Genomic DNA, 20,772 nt, shown 5'->3' with positions numbered 1-20,772 from the left:
AGCAGCCGACCTGTATTCCTCCACATACAGGCGCACATTCACTAATGTTTAGAAACACATTCTGATACAGCAGAGATCGAAATGACCAAACCATTAAAATCTGACACCTAGCAACCCCTCTTCAGTTTGAGTCATTCTTCCTATTTTTCTTCCAGTAATATGCAAACATAACAACATCCAGAATTATTAACTCTTTTCCTGGTTATCGCAGAAATTGCCATAGCAACACATAAAGCACAGCTAGAAATTTTTTTTGGGAATCATTATCACTGATGTGAAATATCTCGGACAACAGACCACAGACCAGTTAACTTTATATATTATATCTTGTATTGAAAAAAGCAATCAGGATTTCAACGAAGGATGAAGGATGAAGGGACAGAGGTGTTAGGGTGGACGGACCTTCCCCAATAAAAGTAATACATGTTTAAGCTGTGACACTCACATTTGTCCCTCGGGGGCATATGTAGAACCAGTTATAGAGAACTCATGAAGCTTGCAGCTAGAATCTTCCACCTTGTCTGCAACGAACATCTGGAGAGGAGAAACACAAACAGAGGCAGTATAGTTAGAGTGCAGGTAGTCAAATATTATATATATAATTATTACTAAGTGTCTGTACACAGGAAGTTCTCTGCAGGCTGGGAAAAGATTCACTGGGGAGGTCGAGTTCAAACTGCGGCCAATGAAATCTGTAGTGATCAAGAAATCCCCCCCGGCTCAAAGCTTTTCCAGCAGTCGCTGTATTGTCAACTACTTTCCCTGATTCTTTAGTGTTTCTAAACATGCAGGCAACATGGGAGTTGCACACTGCCATACATGCTATGCTCCGGTCAACTGCTGGAAAACAAAGCACAAGTCAGATGTAGAGGGGGAAAGAGCTCGAGCTCTGGGACTCCGGCTCGTTCTCAGAAGGTTTTGCTTTGTTGGCAAATCTTTCTCCTGAAATAGCCCCAGGAAGGGGGATGCACTGGTAATACTAATATAGTGATAAACACAAGTAGTGCTGTTGCTGGTGGTTTATATGAACGAGAGACCTCACTAGTCACAGTCCAAGGCCCTCTGTGCGTTTAAACACCTTGACTGAATGACGTACATAAAGTCACAATAGGTTCAAAGACCCTTGACCTCTAGTATTAAGTCTTTTTAATAACTTGACACTCAAGTTCAGCAAAGAGTAAGCACACACACACAGAGGGAAAACCCTCCAATGACCTCACTTAACTGTGTTTGAGACTCATTAAATCTGATTGAAGAATTAATGAAGCAGCTACTTGGTTAAACTTGGTTTCCTCCGCCAGGGTGTGTGTGTGTGTCACTGACTCGCCAGCCTCCACTCATTTTAAAAAGGGAACACAGAATCGACGGCAGACGTCCAAAGAGAGTAGCCGTCGTCCCTCTGTCACATGAGCCTAAAAGGTGCGTTTCAGCCTTTGAACAGAGGAATTATTCGGGAACAACTCTCTGCAGCATCAGGGTTACTCAATTCAGTCTACTGATGTAGTCAACATAAGAGTCAGTTATAAATAACTGTCATACCGAGTCATGATTACAGCCTCTGGGAGATTAGTTTTTGTGAGAACGTGCAATTTTGCATTTGAAATATTTGACATCGACGGTGTTGACATTTTCTTTCTTGCACTGTAGTAAACAGTGGCCCCGCTGAGAGGGAGATTTGTAATACATGTAAATGGATTTCCATTCTGTAATTAAGTCTTTATATAGTAGTGTTTATTGTTAGTGGCGAGGGATTCACAGAAAACAATGCTTGTAACCCAGCATTAGTGTTCATCTCCTTTAGATCAGCCTCTGGGTTTTCTGTCCACTCTCCTAACACACTAACTGGGCTGCATTAAGTTACTAAACTGGAACAGGTAAGGCCCACTAATCTTCTGAGCCCGTGTCAAAACCAAGTTTTAATACCTTGAATATTTCAGTTGATATTATGCTTACATGGTGCATATTCTGAAACATGGCCCCTTTGTGCATCACTTGAGACATTTTTTACTTTGAAATAGTTGGATCCGTTTTTCAAGTCCAATCTCAGCTCCTAGAATAAGTTTTAATAAACGGTATAGCCAAAATACACTCTTGGAAACGTCCCCATCGAACCCTAACTGAATATTTGGTAGTGATGATCAGGACTTATGTTGGTTAAAAAATGTGAAACGGGAAAATAGTATATAGTGTTTTTTTCCTCTGTAGGACATCAGAGCAACTTATTTTAATTTAAAGCACAAAAAGGTGAACGATAATCAATTTCCAACCAAGCTAACTTTGGAAACGCAGCGGGAACAACAGCTCACATTTCCCCTTCTAGTTCAATTTAAAAACTTGAAGCATTATATTGTGAAGCAGTCACAGCAAACCAAGGTTTGTGCTGACCACAATCGTTCATCAAAAATGCGTGTAAAGCAAAAGACGTGGTCATGTTTGACAGTGGATCAGTGTTAAATATTGCAGGGAGTAGGTGAACAGTCAGGAGCCGCAACGAGCTGCAGACCTTCAACTTCTCAGCAAGTTAATCAAATGTACTGTGACCTGCTGTTGTGTGGAAAACTACATACACCCATGGCATAATGGAAAACGGCCAATTATTGTCTGACTTCTTTATTAAAACAGTGTGTGTTTGTTTGGCTGCACAGTGAACGATACACCAGCTGTTCTTCTGATGCTGAAGAAGTTGTTGTACTGAAGAACAAAAGATATCCTGAATACAAATCACATGTCTCACTGAAATATGGGCCAAAATAGCACCTCCGTTATTCCCTGTCACTTTGGTAAACGATTTTTCATTTTATTTTGGGATGCACTGTCACTTTAAGGAACTTTTAAATAGCTTCACCCTTCTGCTGAATTCTTAATTTCACAAAGGTCATCAGGCTCTATACTCTCCCACTCTAGAAAAGATCAACAATGACTTCCACTGAAGCACATCGAGCACACAAAGCAGGGTAAAAAAAAAAAAGGTTGTTCTTTCATCTGTGGTCAGTTTTTCCTCACTATCTGATTCGATGTGGTCTCCAAGGAAACAAGGCACAGTGTGATCCATGTGACTCAGTGGTAGTAGCACAAGTTTGTATTCTTCTCACTTCCTCTGAGCCTGTGTGGGGATGAATGGTGAGTAAGCCTTTTTATGTGTGTGTGTGTGTGTGTGTGTGTGTGTGTGTGTGTGTGTGTGTGTGTGTGTGTGTGTGTGTGTGTGTGTGTGTGTGTGTGTGTGTGGGGAAAAGGGAAGTCGGGATACGGAAGGGAATCCCTGGAAATCCTGCGGATATGGGGATACCCCCGAGGCAGGGGACACATGTGGAGCTATCAGAGCCACTGGCTGGTGACAAGTCCAAGAATAAGTGCAGGTGGCTAACTCTGGGGAAACATTCATGTGGGCATTTAAGCCTTGACGCACAAAAACCATAGTAACCGAGCAAACACAAGCATAGAACGAACATCAAGAGGGGTGAGTTAAGCAACCACGGACATTACTATCTCCAGGAAACACCATGGCACAAAAAACCCTGCAAAGTGGAAGTTTGATTTGTCGTTGTGAGAGTACGAGTGCGCTGCCTTATCTCCCACCAAAAAGCGGAGAGCAGCTGGCCAGGGAGTGCAGGTGGAAGCAGAAGGTCAATATTTACCAGCGTCAGCCTGCCTCGCTCTTTTTCTGTCTGGGGAGGGTTTCTGTGAGATCACCGCTCCACGTCCCTTCTGTTAGAGGGAACTCCCTGCCGCTACGCATTAATCACACCGATACTGCACGTCATCTCGGGGAGCAAGGGGAGGGATGGCTGTTTGTACCGCGAGAGTGTCTGCCTTACAGCAAACGCATAGTCCTCTGATGACAACTCCATTTTGAAACAGCAAGAAAGTAAAATGGATACACTAAGACAAAGAAGATCAAATAGAGGTCAACATATTTATGACCGCAGTAAGTTGTGTCCAAACACAGTTAAAGCATTACGTGCAGCGTCTGCATTAACTACAGTCACTACAGGACTCTGAAGGTCACCTTTAACATTTACTATTATCTAGTAATTGTCAGTAGTCACATTGGATTCTGCAGAAGTTACATACTGTCGTCTCACTATAGAGTGGTGTGGCTGTGGGGGTGTTGTCTCAAGCCATCACACTCAGCCTCTCGGCCCACATAAGGTCAACACAGGCAATCAGGTCTCGAGGTCTTCACGGATCCCGAGCAGTGGTGCAAAGTAACTAAGTGCATTTACTCTTAAGTACAGTTTTTACATTTCTTTAATTACTTTAGCTATTAGTTACTTTGCAGATTCAGATGAATGATATGAAATATGATCAAAACACAAATTATAACATTCATGCATTAATGATATAATCCAATTATAAAACTGATATTATTCTGAAATGGTCCATTTTGCATTATGAGTACTTCTACTGTTGGTACTACATTTTTAATACAGGACTTTGATTTTAATGAAGTACAAAATCTGAGTACTTCTTCCACTACTGGTCCTGAGGAACCGGGATCCGACCTGAACCAGGTTTTACTGCTTGGGTTTTCAGGTCTGTGTGTTAATATGTCTAATACCGGAGTATCATCCTTCATCATATGGTGCGTTATGTTATAAATATTTTAAGAAATATGTAAAAGATTTATGCTTAGGGATGACAAATATCTTTGGGACTTTTATTCACAGACATTAGATTGCTTAGAAAATCATTATCTTCTGTCAAATGTTTTATTGTTGGTGAAAGAGGTGAAAACAGGACTTTCATTGATTCCTTTAGTCTTTGAACCAAATCAATTATTTTTGGATGTTTCTATGACTTCACATTAATTCTTAGGACACCATTATATTCTTTTAGCCTGTGTCCGTTTGTCAAATTGACAGCACATAAAGCTGCTGCTCTCTCTCTCTTTTAGAGGCTGTTCGGGGCAAAGGCATTTTGGATCGTGGTCCAATTATCCTCGGGTCTATTCTGATAGGATCTCTCTTTTTGTAAAATGTATTTATGCACGTCAAGAGCAGTAAATCCTAGTACCTTCTAGATGAATACTTTTTGATTGACTAATAACTTATAACAACTGCCCAGAATCTAAAAGTAATAACTCCCCTTTTAGTAATAAATAAACACGATTCCAGATGTTCTAATGGAAATCACTGAATGAGCTCTGGGGACACCAGGTGTGTGGGACATGGCTTTAATGCTGCCCACTCATACTGGCCACCAGTAGCTCTGAAGTCATTAGCGGAGGTGAGAGGTGAGATGGAGGATGTAAGGACAAGAGGTGTTAACTGAGATTAGGTGTGTGTGTGTGTGTGTGTGTGTGTGTGTGTGTGTGTGTGTGTGTGTGTGTGTGTGTGTGTGTGTGCGTGTGTGTGTGTGTGTGTGTGTGTGCACCTGAACAGGAGCCAAGACAAACAGAAGCGCTGGCATTTACTCTGTGCTTGGAGCAAAGACGGCTTGCGACCAACACACACACACACACACTCACACACTCACACACTCACACACTCACACACTCACACACTCACACATTCTAACAGACAAAGGAAAGGGTGAGGCTATGCGCTACAGAACTACTCATGAATAGTTGTGGATAAGATCTTTCAGCGCTTGTCGTCTCATGTAATTATATATACACTATTTATACACTGAAACCTACGGGGCAGTTTTTGTGTTTATTCAGCCGATGTGACATTTTGGGAAACCTTCCCTGTGTAAGTGTGTGCTGACCAGGTGATATACTGTAGCGCTGTCGGTGCTGCTGGGCCATGCCAGCCCGTACTACTCCACCAGCAGCCATCTCAAATCTGCCAAATGGAGGTAAACATTACAACACCACAAGGATTATCCATCCATCAAATAATTGGGATTGGGTTCAATACTGAACAGCAAACCTTGTAGAATTCACCTCCATGAGCTTTTTATGAAATGTCAATCAAATGACAGGATGTGGAAATCCTAAACTTAGGATTCAGTTTCTGCTTTAAACTAATTCAGCTTTTGAAGGAATACTTGGAATACCACAAAATTAATTTCTCACCGCGTGTTACCTCGATTTTGTAAAGAAAACTTAGTTTGTATCGCATGCCTCCACGGTGAACAAAGAATCCAAAATCAGAGAAATGTCCTGATGAATTGGAGTAAATTGGGGCCGCGTTTAACAACAGCAAAAGTATATCAAGTCTCATCTATCCAGTCGTATGCCCACTTACTTTCCAGACACATGCATTTTCACAAAAAACTTACCATTCAACCTCTTAAAAAGGGAAGGGGGAGGGAGACGAGACAATTAACTGTCATGCTGGCTTGTTGGGAAGAAGGCTGAATAACGCTCGAGTTAGGCAACATTTTGGTGAGGAAAAACTGGAATGGCCATATTCACAGGGGTCGCTTGACCTCTCACCTCAAACATATCCGACTGAGAATTGTTCTATGGATACTCACGAGTCTATCCTTTCCAGATGTGCCCACTTTATGCTAATCCCATGCAGTTTGGCGCAAAGAAAATGCATGCAGTACAACCTGTTATTAAAGCTTATTTTAAAAATGGTTTCTGCATGCTGGTGTCTTGGAACTGCATAAAGTGACTGGAAAGCTGAGACTCAAGTGGATTTAATGAGAACAATTGTATTCATGTGTGACGTTAGTCCTCATAGTAGCTCTTTCATTGTATTGAGACCGGTTTCTGATACTTGACCTCACTGTATGAAATGAGTTCTTTTGTTCTTGCAGAAATCTCCAAATGTCAAAAGGTTTTGATACCAAATCACATCACAAGTTTTTCTATAGTGTTCTTCTTTCAAGGTTTTTTGACTGAGACTGTTAATGATAAAGCATGTGTTTGGAGAGTAGTGAGCATACGACTGAACATTATTTCCTCCGGTTTTGGATTCCTTGTTTACTGTGGCACGAGAAAGAAACTACATTTTCTTCAAGAAGGTAAGGTAAGTAACACAGAGTGAGTGACTAATATACAAATGATCATTTTGGGGGTGAAGTCTTCCATTAACTGTATGGCCAGAAGTCAAACCATAGCATTGCCACTTACCCTGCAGACGGACATCTGGTTGGTGGTGAGGGTGCCCGTCTTGTCAGAGCAGATAACAGAGGTACAGCCCAGCGTCTCTACTGAGGGCAGGCTGCGGACGATGGCGTTCTTCTTGGCCATGCGACGCGTGCCGAGGGCCAGGCAGGTGGTGATGACAGCAGGCAAGCCCTCTGGAATGGCGGCAACAGCCAGGGCCACAGCGATCTTAAAGTAATAGATAGCCCCTCTGACCCAAGAGCCACCGTGGACGGGGTCCCCGAAGTGGCCAATGTTGATGACCCACACGGCCACACAGATGAGAGAGATGACCTTTGACAGCTGCTGCCCGAACTCGTCCAGCTTCTGCTGCAGAGGCGTCTTCTCGTGTTCTGTAGCCGCCATCTGATTACGGATCTTACCGATCTCTGTGGAAACGCCGGTAGCAATGACCACACCTATGGCACGGCCTGCTGCAATGTTTGTGCCCTGCAGAAGAAAGAATTGAGAGAGATATAGGTGCAGGGAAGTAAAGCAGAAAGAATCTGTCAAAAAAGAGGGTTTGGTCGCTCCTCAGAGTATCTTGTGGAATATTTGTGAATTTCTAAGGACTTTTATCTTCCCTACTGTCTGAAAAGGACTTTAATTAGCAAAGACTTATAACACTTCCTAGATTAATTGTAATGCATCTCAACTTGTAAACAAAACATTCTATGTTAATTGTACATTTCTTAAAATGTTGTATTATTGCTTAGTCTTAAAACTTGATGACAAATGATTGATATTAAATAAGGGGGGTATATTCAGAATCCATGTTTGGCTTTTCACCCGTCCTGCAGAATATTCAAACTTTTTCTTGAAATCGTTTTTTTTTATATAATTACAGTAACTACATTCAAGTGGAGAAACATGACTCAGCGAGCTGCAGGGCGATGTGCTTACAGAAAACAGCATGTTTTTTTTGTCTTGGTTGACGGCTCTGGGGTCAGGGACAGGGTCAGTGTGTTTGATGATGGACACAGACTCCCCTGAAGAAAAAGATCGTACGAGACAATTGTACAGGGTTAGGTGCAAGTGAGACAGGAGATTATTAGACCAACAATGTGATGTTTTGGGTGTGACTCAAACAAAGTTACACTTACAGCCTAAAAGGAGTAGAAAGTACAGGCAATATCACAGACACTAAAATAACACAATGTTAATAACTATTGGTCTTCTTTCAATAAAAAAGGTACAAGGGAGCATACTCTAGCCATACTAAAGCCATGAAGCAAGAGTGTGTGGTGCCTGATGAGAGATGGGACATACCTGTGAGGATGGACTGGTCCACTCGCAGGGTGGTGGACTTTATAGATGTCACTCTGATGTCGGCAGGCACCTTGTCACCAACTAACACAAAAGCAAACAAACAAAAGAAACAGGGTGGGATTATCAAAAAATATTATATTGACTAGAATTGCCGCCTTGTATGTGTCCATGTCTGTCCAAAATGTCATCACTTCATAATTGAATCCTATTAGACATTTGTGTGAAATTAGCATCATTAGCGTATGAATTACTGAGTTATGGAAAAAAATAATAATTTGGGAGGTCACAGTGACCTTGACCCCAAACATGTCATACGTTTATCTTTTTCAAAACATACGTTTCAAGAAATTCCCTGCAGGCTTTCCTGAGATGCCACATTCACAAGAATGGGACAGACAGGCATATGTAGATACGCTGTCACCAGCGCAAAGGCAAAATAAAAGCTTAAAAAGAATACCAGTGGGTTTAAGTTAAACAGGACTATTGACCCTTCCAGACACAGCTAAAATGTAAAGCCACTGAAAAGCCACTGAAAAGCCACTGAAAAGCCGCTGTGTCGCGGCGCAAGCCATTGGAAATAAAAAAAATTCAAAGTGCAGCGGTGGCTTTGTGTCTGAAAGACCCATAAGAGTCTACAGCCGTGCTAGCAGCTCTCTGAGGCTTTACTTAGTGTTACCAGCTCTGTGGTTTTCCCGTGTAATTGTGCTACTTTTAAAGTGTTGCTGCAAGTTGAATTTTCTTGTCCACTGCTTCGGTAGACCTATTTTACATTCAAATTACATGAATGACATCTATAAATGAAAATGCATATTTTAAACGTAATTTTGTATTTATTATCCAGATCAGCACATACACACAGACATGGGTCACTCATGCACGCACGCACCTCTCAACCCCGGGGGAGAAAACTACAGTCACTGCATGTGAAGTGAAAACAGTACATTCATATTGTCCAGGCAGAGAGGACGTGGGAAAAGGGAAGCGAAAGAGACAAAGACACAGATTAGTTTGTGCGTCATTGAATCGCTCTAAATCTTCACAGAGCTATGTTTTGTTATGATAATGTACAGTATCTAGTTTCACAAAGCTGTTTGTAGGAAGTCGGTGAAAGAATTGTTTAGGAAAACTGCTTTTAATGCTGGCACACTACACATGTGTGATGTTACTTTGTAAATATAACAATACATTTGGCAATGATAGCAATGCTGTTGGACTTTAAAATAAGTGTATATAGTTTGGCAGAGGCATATTTAAAATGCTGGTATTGGGCTGGTTTGATTGGCCATTGCACTGGTTTTGGGCTGGTTAAATATCTTAAATATCTGTAGCAAATTTCACAGCAACCCATCCAATACTTGAGACATTTCACTAAAACAAGTCAGGGGCTCAAACATAATCGGGGTACCAATGACAAAACGTTGTGCCAATCTATCCAGTGCAGTAGATGTCAACCAAGAAGTCACTGGTATCCTCGAGAGACCTTAAATATCTGTAACAAATGTCAACCTGCTTGCAGCACTAGAGGAAAGGTCAGGGGATCATTAAAGTAACAGGACTTCATCCTCTGTGGACCAGAAGTTCTGTACAGAATTTCACAGGAATACATCCCATCGGTGTTGAGATATTTTAGTCTGGTCCAAAGTGGTGGATGGACCAACATTACCATCCACACAGCCAGCATGGCTAAACATGACCAGAACACCTACAGGAGCTTCAAAGAAGAAAAAAAGAAAACAGGACATTGAAGAGGACAAGACATACTTCTAAAACATCTTCCTTCTGAATCTTTGCTTTGTAATGTCTTCAGGTAAGTGAACATGTAAGTGTCGCTGCAGGTGAACACTCAGTTACACCCAATCGAAGGTCCATGTTTAAACAAGAAATCCTTAAGCAAAGAAACATCGGCTGGTTCAGCCTAAGCTCAAGCGACAGCCGCAGGTAAACAACGTCTCGATACAACCTTGATGGAGTCGCATTGCAGTTTTAGAAATGATTGATTATGTCCCCTTCTCTTGGTTCTCTCTTCCCTCTCTCTGTTCCTCTGAATCACCACATCTTTACATACGTTAGTCATGAGCTACAGAGGCATTAAATCTAAAAAATGCATTTCATCTTCTCCACCACAGTCTTACTGTCTGCTTATTAAGCCTGCATATTAAACTCCTATTTCATAGGCAGACCATTATAAGTATCTAATGCCCCAAAACAAAATAGTTATTGCTTCCTCTTTGTCAGAGCCCGACAGTGTACATTTAATGGAAATAAGTTCATCATAGAAGGACAGAGCTAGCGGATGAAACATTGATGTTTCATCTATTCATTGAAATAGATTCATTGATCTCTGAGCAGAGGAATGGGAAATTGTTCCAAACACAGCCGACAGAGACAGATGTAATATTCTTCACTCGTTTCTTTCCAGTATGATGACAAAGAAAAAGACCCGATCTTTACTTTGTGTAATAAGAGTCTCATTATTGCAAAATCCTCGGCCATCAGAGCTTCTCAGCAGCGAACCGTAGGCTATTCCTCTACCCAATCAGTCGGTCAAACTTTATTTATAAAGCCCTATATCACAAATTTGTCTCAGGGGGCTTTACAATCCGTAAAGTATACAACACACTCTGTCCTTAGACCCTTGCAGCAAATAAGGAAAAATTACCCAAAAGAAACCCCGTAAAAAAAATGGAAACCTCAGAACTGAGGAGGGATCCCTTTCCCAGGACAGACATCGATAGATATCGTGTGTACAGAATAAACAATGACAACGTAGACAATCCATATGACAAAAATGATTATGTGAACATGTACGAGGCTGCTCCTGGCCGATTACTGGTGGCAGGAAATAAGATGGATGAAATAATACTAACCCAGCAACATCGGAGACTGTTGTGTCCACATCTTTACAGAGGCCTGGCTTCATCGTGGCAACCCACATCAAGCTATTGTACTTGACGGGCGGAGTGCCGGGCGGATCGCAGGACAGAGCGCTCAAACATGGTGAACATCGTTTACCAGATCTACATTTCTTTACTGTTCAAGATGCCGGCCACATCTGCCCAGAGAATTCATCATTGTTTCCGTTTCATATTTTTTCTTGTGTAGAACAATTAGATTACGACTACATGTCGTTGTGCAACCCTGTGTTGCAGAATGACAATAAATGAAATAGATTTTCCTCGCTCACGTACTTCCTCTGTACAAGCAAACTTCACAGTGAAAAACTTTTCAAAGTGATTTCACGCTGATGCAAGTTTTTTTTTTTTTTTTTTCATTTCTTTCTGAGCTCGATAATCTCTTCTCGACATTTGCTCAATGTCCCGAGACCTCGAGGGGAATTTCTTCACAGTCTTTAACGTGACGGGACATGGTGAGAGCGATAGAGAGACCAAGAGGCCGCAGTGTGTGTAGCTGAATAGCCTGTACTTCCATTTCTGTATCATTTTCTCTACATTTCTCTGTCTGACACCTTGTGCTGGGCTGTGAGAGAACAAGAGTGGGAGAGGCGGAGGGGGAGATAAGTGTGTGTTTGTGTGGGAGATGGCTGGGGGCTACAGGTTCACTGTAGCAGGACTGGCCGAGGGCAGAAAAGAGAGGCTTTTCAACACGCCTACCCACAGACTCCTGCGCCCCGATCCACTTTCTGCCACGGCCTCCCACAGACACGCTCCATCTGCTAGAAGACAAATGTATCCTAAAACAGCCATGGTGAGTTTATAAACAGTCTTTTAAATATCAGAAAGATCAGAAATGTGTCTGACTATCATTTGTAGTGCTTTGAGTATCAAAAAGCAAGAAATTATATATTTTTCTTTAACATCTACCGCATGAATTCATGAATAAACTGGAACGTAAAGCGAATGAGGTCGGGTGGTTTGGCCAGCCGGCGTTCTCCTTCCATTTGGTAAAACTGGACTCCAAACAAAATCTCTTGCATAATATACTGGCAAAGAGGTCTTCATCCACATGCAGGCTAACCGGGACTCGCTAGGTTTCCATCTCTTCGGGTCCTGTGTAAACCCTCGAGGAGTTCCCGACAACCAGACCGCTGCAGTCACTCCATTAAAAAAACTAAACAGGAAAGTTCCAGTGGAGGCGCAAATCACAACTGTGTGGTAACCGTGGCTGGCATCGCAGGCAGTGTACTTACAAGAAGGCAGGCCGGCAGCAGCTGGAGAAATTTGAGTAAATATATTGTTTTTGTTCATTTCTCTCCTCAAACAGCATGTGTGGTCAACGGTGTCCTTTTCCAATACCCCCATACAGTTTATTTTACCCCCTAGCATCCAGTTCCCATGGAGTCACCACGGACTAACCAATGGAGGAGAGGGTCGTTCATTTGTTTTGTTTGTCTCCATATTCCTACATGATTCAGTCAGAAGGGTGTGCAAGAACATCTGACACACGCTTGAGAAGTGAGAAAAGTGTGTTTCTATCTCGGCTGTTTACCCGTTTAAAACTGCTTAGCAACAAGATTATGTCAGACAGAACGAACGAAGTGCTTAATATGCGACTCAAACCTCTCCTCAGAGTAAACTTAGCACTCTGAAAATGCACTCTGTACTTATAACAAGCTGGAAAAGTGTTAACTATTGCCTCGTCTTCAACAGAATTTCACACCAGCGTGTCCAGCCATCTCTGCCTGCAGAAGGAAAGATCACCTTCTATGCCATATAAGGACAACAATGCACAACTGCAGAGACACATTTAACTGTTAACAAAAGCCTTTCCTCCATCATCAGAAACCTTATTTAAAAGGTAATAATTCAACTTTACTCCCCATCATGACAGTTTCTAAGATTTTCAAAATAAATTGTATTCATATTTTACCAGTTCATTTGTGCTTTAATATGAATTTATTAACAGAAAAAAAACAGCTCTCCTTATCTAATGTTCATCCACTGTCCTTGTGGATTGTTTAAAAAGGCACACTTAAGATGAGGCACCCATGACAAATCCCCTCTTCACCTGTCGTGTCTCCCCTTAAATAAAAATAACATTGAACATAAAAAAGTGGTTAATGTTGCGAAGCGTCTCTTTCCCCACTGTGGGAACACCAACATGATCCGCGAGCAGCTGCTGACAGCCAGGAATAACATAATATCCCTTATTCAAACAGCAGATGGTTCATTTTAAGTCGTATCTGTTCGCCACACTGTCATCACAGGTGTCGTTAAAAACTCCACCCCGTGAACTGCAGCTTCACCGAGATGAGCTGGGCATGGAGCGTTGTCATGGTGACACTGTTGGTGTTGAGCAGTGCTACCTGTGTGGGCGCGGACACACACACACACACACACACACACACACACACACACACACACACACACACACACACACACACACACACACACACACACACACACACACACACACACACACACACACACACACACACACACACACACACACTTAACTACAGGAAGTCAATATATTGTCTTAGTCTTTTACTTATAAAAGAAAGAAGGACAGAAGAAGCTTTACATCATGCACTTCTATACATCAGCCTGGTACCGGCTTTCATGCATGAGGGAAAACGGATCCGATTGTACCGTCAGTGTATTCTTAATGCATTTGATTATACACTCATTTAGTTTCAGTTGCAGTTTACATCCATGACAAAATGTCATCACTTCATCATTTTATCCTATTAGACATCAGTGTGAAACATAATGCCTCTGGCAACACAATAATGTTACGTAATATTACCTGATGACCAAAATTAGATTTATACTCTGGCGGTTTCATTCAAATATCATTTCTGCTAGCTGGCATGGGAGATAAGGAACGCAGGGAGAAAAGTAAGAAACGTGATAGTAAACAAAACCTTGTCACGCATCGACTCATATTAGAGCTACTTCATGTCAGCACTTACAGAACATAAGTTTGCCATTATGTTACATTACGTGGAAGGTTATCAACGGAACATTGCTGCAAGAATTCATTTTGTTAAAAACGACAAAATCGCATGACTTTACAAAACCTTTTAAGGATTTGACTGATTCTATGACTTGCAAAAAAAAGCACTGGAAAAGGAGATTTATTAATTCTATGACTTCATCAGGTTTTTCATGACCCTGGGAACCCTGTACAAGAAACAGGAAGGAATTTAGTCAATTTGAGGGGCCAGTGTGAGGAATCCTCAATGATAGTATGTTGGATTGATGTTTTCATTTTTGAAACCTGAAATTGAATAGCGCCAAGGCTTCAGTGTAAACACGCAGCTTGGATAATCTCCTTCCTTGCCTCTACATGCTGTGATTATGAATGAACGCTGTGATCTCTCACACATCCCTCTGAGCTGTCTGAGACGAATCACTAGCCATGCGAGGCCGAGGATTGCGCTCTCAACAGTGGTCATGTCGACTGGTGAAGTGATCTCCTCGGTGCTGCACGAGTGTGCGCTCGCACATCAACTTTTGCATACACAGATGTTCTGGAACCGGAGTGACAACAACACTATTTTTAGATGAGGCTGCCCACACATGGGAGATTTTACAGCGGGGGAATTGTGTGTATGTGTATGTAATGTGGGGGGAGTGTGAGCGAGGACCTGACAAACATACAGCAGCGTCCAGGTGGTGAGACTGAGAGCATGGAAAGCAAAAGGGGGGAAAGCTGCGGAAAATTAAACTGGGCCTTAAATACAAGGGGTGACCACAGCCACTTGCACAGAAACGCAACACACACACACACACACACTCTACTTTGAGATATTCCAATAGTGTTTCCAGACTCATGAATGGGTGGCAAAGGCTGTGTGTGTGTGTGTGTGTGTGTGTGTGTGTGTCAGCACTAGCATACAGGCAGCAGGGTGACAGCAGTAAGAGTCCATTGGAGGTAGACAAAGTGTAAATTAGTGTCAGTGTGACAGTAAGAGTTCCACTGGGTGCAGTCGCAGCTTACCTGCCACCTCCACGATGTCTCCCGGGACGATGTCTCTGGCTTTGATCCTCTGGACAGCCTTGCGGTTTATGCGGTACACCTTCCCCATCTCTGGCTCATACTCTTTCAGAGCCTCAATGGCATTCTCAGCATTGCGCTCCTGAAACAGAGAGATGTGGAGAAGAGAGAGTCGTGCCGAAGACAATTTAAATATTTTGGGGTAATTGATGTTTTACAATAAGTATTTAAGCTCTCAGGTTATGGGATCATGAAAAAACAGGCAAGGCAAATGCACTAATAGAGAAAGAGCAGCTTTTGAAAATTAAATTCTCTTTTTTAAAACACTGATGTGTATAGAAATGAATACACCTTATTATTATTATTATTATTATTATTATTATTATTAATAATAATAATAATAATAATAATAATAATAATAATAATAATAATAATAATAATAAAAGAAATGGTAGAGAGAAAAATAAAAAAAGACACATCTTAGGTCTCAAGATATAATTTGATTTCTAATTCTCATGGTTATTTTTTCCCTTCCATACATTTAATTTCCAAGATCCTTCTAATTATTGCTACTGTTATTACTGGGAACAATCTTTCTTTTAAGTATTTTCTCCAAGTAGTAGGATTAGTGTTTTTTTATTTTTTTTAAATACACCAAAAACATATGGCTGTGGTTTTTGCCATCTGCTCACTGCATTCTCTGCAGCATCTTGAAGTTTAATTTTCTTACTTTGAATTTGGGGTGTCTTAAAAAAATCGAATTATAATCTTTCACAAATATTCTATTTGAGTTAGACGTCTCATGGATGTTTTTGCACATTTGTTTCCACGTTGGTATCCCTTTGAAGAGTTATGCACTTGTTCCACTGTGTCCTAACAACAGCCTAAACTGAGTCCTAAACTCAGAGCAATTCAACGCGTCTTCTTTCCCAAAGAGTCGATGGACGCCCCAGCTCTATTTTTGACAATTGCATCAAAAATTCCGGTTTCTTCTTCAACACAAATGAACCGAGGGGGCACTTTGCATGAGCTCCCTGGTTTGTTTAAGTTTTGACTTGGCAGCTTCATCCCATTGCAATGTGCCATTAGAACATACAGGTGTTAGCACAGGGTGTCAGTTTGAGTAGAGCACACAAATAAAAAGACGCCAAAAAGGTGAATATATGCATCATGTAACAGCTGGTGGACAGGATAACATCTTTTTATACTTTACTAGCTTCTTAGTCATTGTTTGCTTTTGCAACCATGTGGACACCTTGTGGAAAGAGACAACGTTACTCGTGTGTGTGTATATACTTTACACAGTGACACTAGATGAAGACAGTGTCTCACCTGCCAGACCCCGATAACAGCGTTGGCGATGAGGATAAGAAGAATAACGACAGGCTCAACAAAAGCGGTGGTTGTCTCCTCTCCCTCCTCAAACAGAGCCAACACCTAGATGAACAGACGGTACATAGAACATTTAATACTGCAACTCAAGTTACATGACGGCAACAGAATACACATTTTCAGGGACGGCTTGCTCTGGAACATATTTGAGAGAAAACATGCTTGAATGTTGTTGCACGAATATTTGAATAAATAGTATTTGGACAGAGGAGCTGCAACTCAGTTTAAGTGAGTGTGTGTTACCTTTAGTTCCAACCTGATGCAAATCCACAGCCCTATCAGATGAACTTAAAAACACCTTCATCGACACCACCCATCGTACTCCAAATGTACTCATTACCTCCGCCATTGAAGAACCCACTGATTCAAATACGAATATGAGGCGCAAATCCAAATCACGGGGCAGATACACTAATCATTTTCCACTTTTGTTCACATGATCACACGAGGTGGGGCTTGCCTTCTAGTTCTTTGAGAGTTTGTTACTACTAGCGACCCCTTTCAGTTACAAGCAGTCATATGATCCAGTGTTTATGTAAAAATATAGACTAAGTCCTGCCAGCTCATTCAAGTCAAACTATCATACATAAGCCTACAATAGAAATGAATGTGAACGAGTTAGCTCTAACAACATCTCCACAAAGACGGCAAATGTTCGATCATTCTTATGTTACACTATGTTACTGTACTTTTGCCATTTCACAGCCAGATGTAGTCTGATGGCAGCTGAATACTAGTAGATTCAGCAAAGGAGTCAGAGATGGCCGTTACTTTATGTTAGCTGTTGTAACAACCAATAAAGTACATCGTTAGGAGATCATAACGGAAAAAGCTCCCAACTGCGACACAGAAATGACTTTACCGCGTTATTTTGTCGATAACTACTGCACAGCAAAAGCAGCAGAGGGGAGAGAAGGAGCGATATCGTGGATCTACTTTTCCATGATCTGATGGGGCTTATCAAATGACAAGAGTATATTTACCCCCCCCCCCCCCCCCCGGTGTATTGAGCAGCAGAGTGTACGTCGAGGCAGGCCTGAGCCCGGTCGATAGCTCATCATTCCCCATCATTGGGGACGGTGACTCTCCCTTCTGAGCGGAGATTGGAGGGCAACAATGGCAGTCGTCTCAGTAAGGACGGTTCAAAAGACACAATCAGCACACATTCAGAAAAGGGTTTGAATACCTAACTGCTACTTTCACGCTGAATAGGAGTTCAAATGGAGAGATGAGTAGGCTTTCTTTCGGGTTTCAGAACTCATTGAGGGAAACTGCTTGCATTTGGCAATCTGAGCCTAAATGAAGCTCGAATTCAGCGTTGGGTTTCCAATCAAAGCTTCATTACCAAAATAAATCTCTCCTTACAGCTTTAAACATTGCACTCTTCACACCCGCATGCATAACTGAATACTGAGACGCATGCCAACAGATGGCCCATTATATCTCAACGTTTCCCAGAGTTTTGGAACATCACACGGTGCTCAGCAAAATGGAAAAACACAATTTATTCATATCAAATTGGTCAGAAAAGAAACCCTCTTAAGGTCACCTATTGAAAAATGTACTATAAACAAAAGGAGGCTTGAAAGCCATTTCAATAGTCAGTTGACTTTTTAAGTCACTTGCTGTTCTCTCTTAGACTCCCCAACACTGAGTCAACTTAGTGACGTGGAAAACCAAATAAAAGATTAGCCCCATTTCTTCCTTCAACTCAAAGGGAGGAAGTGTACCGATTGTTTTCAGGTGGCTGCTGTGTGGCTCTGCTCTATTCAACTACCAGAGACCAGCTCGTAGCTTCAGCAGTATTACCATACATCAATTATGAGAGGAAATAATACAATTCTTTAATAAACTGAGGCACACTTTTTTTTTTGGCATCTTTGCCTTCATTGGTCAGTGGTAGAAAGAGGGGTATGACATGCAACAAAGGAGGTCAAAGAGAACGTTCTATAAAACATAGCCTCAAACAGCCTTTTGAACAAGTCACAGTATCTTTCAAGCTTTGTTTTATAGAATGTTCTCTTTGTAGCCGCCATTTATGTGAAAATGACGGAAAGTAAAAAAAACTAAAGTGTAAGCCGTCTTAAAGTGTGTTTTTGTGCTTCACCTCTAAAACACTGTATAAGGCCACTTCCCCCCCCCATTGCATCAGCTGCTTACAGCATAGCTAACTGCCTTTGCGCATAAAAATGTCTTATAATCTAACAATTAACGTGTGTACTATTAACACTTAAGTCTCATTAACACACAATAATATTAATACAAATCTTACAATGACTTATTACTTACTAAACAATGCTTATTACAAGGACCTCAATATAAAGCCTCACCAAGTAGCCTAACACAACCTGTTTTGTGTGATGATAAGCTTCACTCGGGAGTCATGCAAAGGAGGCAGGAGAATCTAATCAACTCAATTTGAATACATTCAAAATAACAGCCAAATGAGTCCGCAGGTCATTCTACTTCAGCCACTCCTTGATTATACTGGCGATGTACAAAGCAGAGAGCAAATAGAAAGGTTAAAAGGTTATAGAGGACTATAGGAATATCAACTGAAATGTGTGTGATCAAGAAACGCTGCTCTGGAGTGAAATATATGCGAGTTTGAGTCAGACAAGGTCACAAGGAGCCTCACTTTAGTTCCAGAGCTCAAACTACTGCAGGCAACGATGACATTGTAAAGCATTAGAGTCTGTGCAGCAGTGGAACAGGGCCGTGTTCCACTATAAACAACCTTTTTAAGCCCGATTTACACGAGGAAAAGTGAGCCCACACTCCAGAGTCCCGCAGTTACAGCCTAACACAACAGCAGTTAGAGAAGATATATTGTGTCATGTACATTTTTAGAGCAACTTTCCTACTTTCAGAAATAGCAACAGCAATTCCATCCCGAGACTCTGGGGACGAACTGGAAAAGAAAAGTTATTATGCAGTCAGGATTCCCTCACTCCACCCCTCTCCGACCTTCACCACCCTCGGGCTGCAACCAGGGTCGCAGTGTGAGACGCTGCAGCAGAGGGAGCTTAGATTGATAGTTTTGTTTCCAGTTGAGCAGAAGTGCTCTGCTCGTTTCTGCTCACTGAAACCATTTCAACAAAGGGGGGGGGGGGAAGGAAAATCCTGTAATGCACAGGTTTCCACATGAAAATGAACCACAAACTAGGCTGAGCAGTGTTCTAACAGGGGAATAAAGCAAACCCTAAACCTAATAGAGCTAGTCTATAAGGTGGCAATCTTCTTGCCAATGTCCAATTTGAGTCTCAAATCCCATTAGAGACTAAAGATCAAGAAAACAAATAAGATGAAGGGCACTGGCACTATAATTAGCTGGGTGGTACTTACAAAGGAGACGCAGGCAGCGAGCAGCAGGATCCTGACCATGAGGTCTTCAAACTGCTCCATCATCAGCTCCCACAGGGACTTGCCTGAAATATACACGTCACACGGCTTTATGCATCTACTTTTTTATTTGTGCAAAAACAAAACAGTCGTGACTTTACAGGAACAACAATGATGATAGGAACGGGGGGGAATACTAAAAGGAAGAACTAAGAAACAAGGGGATGTACAGAACTTCACATCACATACATAACGAAACAAACCTCACAAAACGATAATAGTCAGAATAATTCTAATAACAACATCTTGCAGTTGCTGTGACTTCAATGAATGTAGCGAATGCTTACGGGGAATCTGTGAAATATGGCACGAGTGTGTATGATTGTGTGTATAAGGTTGAACAAATACATTTAAACAATAACAATAGTAACACATACTTAATAATGAATAATAATGAAGCTAAATGGTAATAATATGGGAGAGAAATAACTAAGATAAATAAATAGTTTGATATTTTATACAAGTGTTACAGTGTGGAGCTACCACAACACTTTATTTAAAGCTCAAGTCTTCCACTGTCAGGACTCAAAGTGTGTCCTTATACTTAAGGGTGGAACAGATCTGTAAGATGTATTGACATTGGTTTCTTAGTACTGACAAGCAGTAGTAAATAAAGACAATCCCTGTGTTTACAGGAGGAGTAGTGGTGTGTGTCCATTGGTGAAAGCTCCAGTAATGTACACTTCCAAAGTTTAGCTCTCTGTCCACGGAACAGAAAAGATCCTGGCTCAAGACACCTAATCAGGTCGTAAAGGGAGGAGGATCAC

General features: G+C 41.5%; 1 protein-coding gene across 1 annotated transcript in view; it reads right to left on the bottom strand.

The window, feature by feature from the left end:
- The window catches only part of atp2a3 (ATPase sarcoplasmic/endoplasmic reticulum Ca2+ transporting 3), a 45,016-nt gene that overhangs the window by 11,561 nt on the left and 12,683 nt on the right, over positions 1-20,772 (bottom strand). Inside the window, exons 3-9 of the mRNA XM_029448749.1 lie at positions 19,949-20,031; positions 16,544-16,648; positions 15,215-15,353; positions 8,312-8,392; positions 7,946-8,031; positions 7,028-7,492; positions 446-534 (exon numbers count right to left, since the gene is read on the bottom strand). Of these exons, the coding sequence (XP_029304609.1) occupies positions 446-534; positions 7,028-7,492; positions 7,946-8,031; positions 8,312-8,392; positions 15,215-15,353; positions 16,544-16,648; positions 19,949-20,031 (1,048 nt within the window). The remainder of the gene's footprint in view (positions 1-445; positions 535-7,027; positions 7,493-7,945; positions 8,032-8,311; positions 8,393-15,214; positions 15,354-16,543; positions 16,649-19,948; positions 20,032-20,772) is intronic.

The sequence above is a fragment of the Cottoperca gobio genome, chromosome 14 (genome assembly GCF_900634415.1).
Source record: "Cottoperca gobio chromosome 14, fCotGob3.1, whole genome shotgun sequence".
Lineage (NCBI taxonomy): Eukaryota > Metazoa > Chordata > Actinopteri > Perciformes > Bovichtidae > Cottoperca > Cottoperca gobio.
Note: the sequence above shows the minus strand (reverse complement) of the source record. Positions and strands in the feature narration are given on the sequence as shown.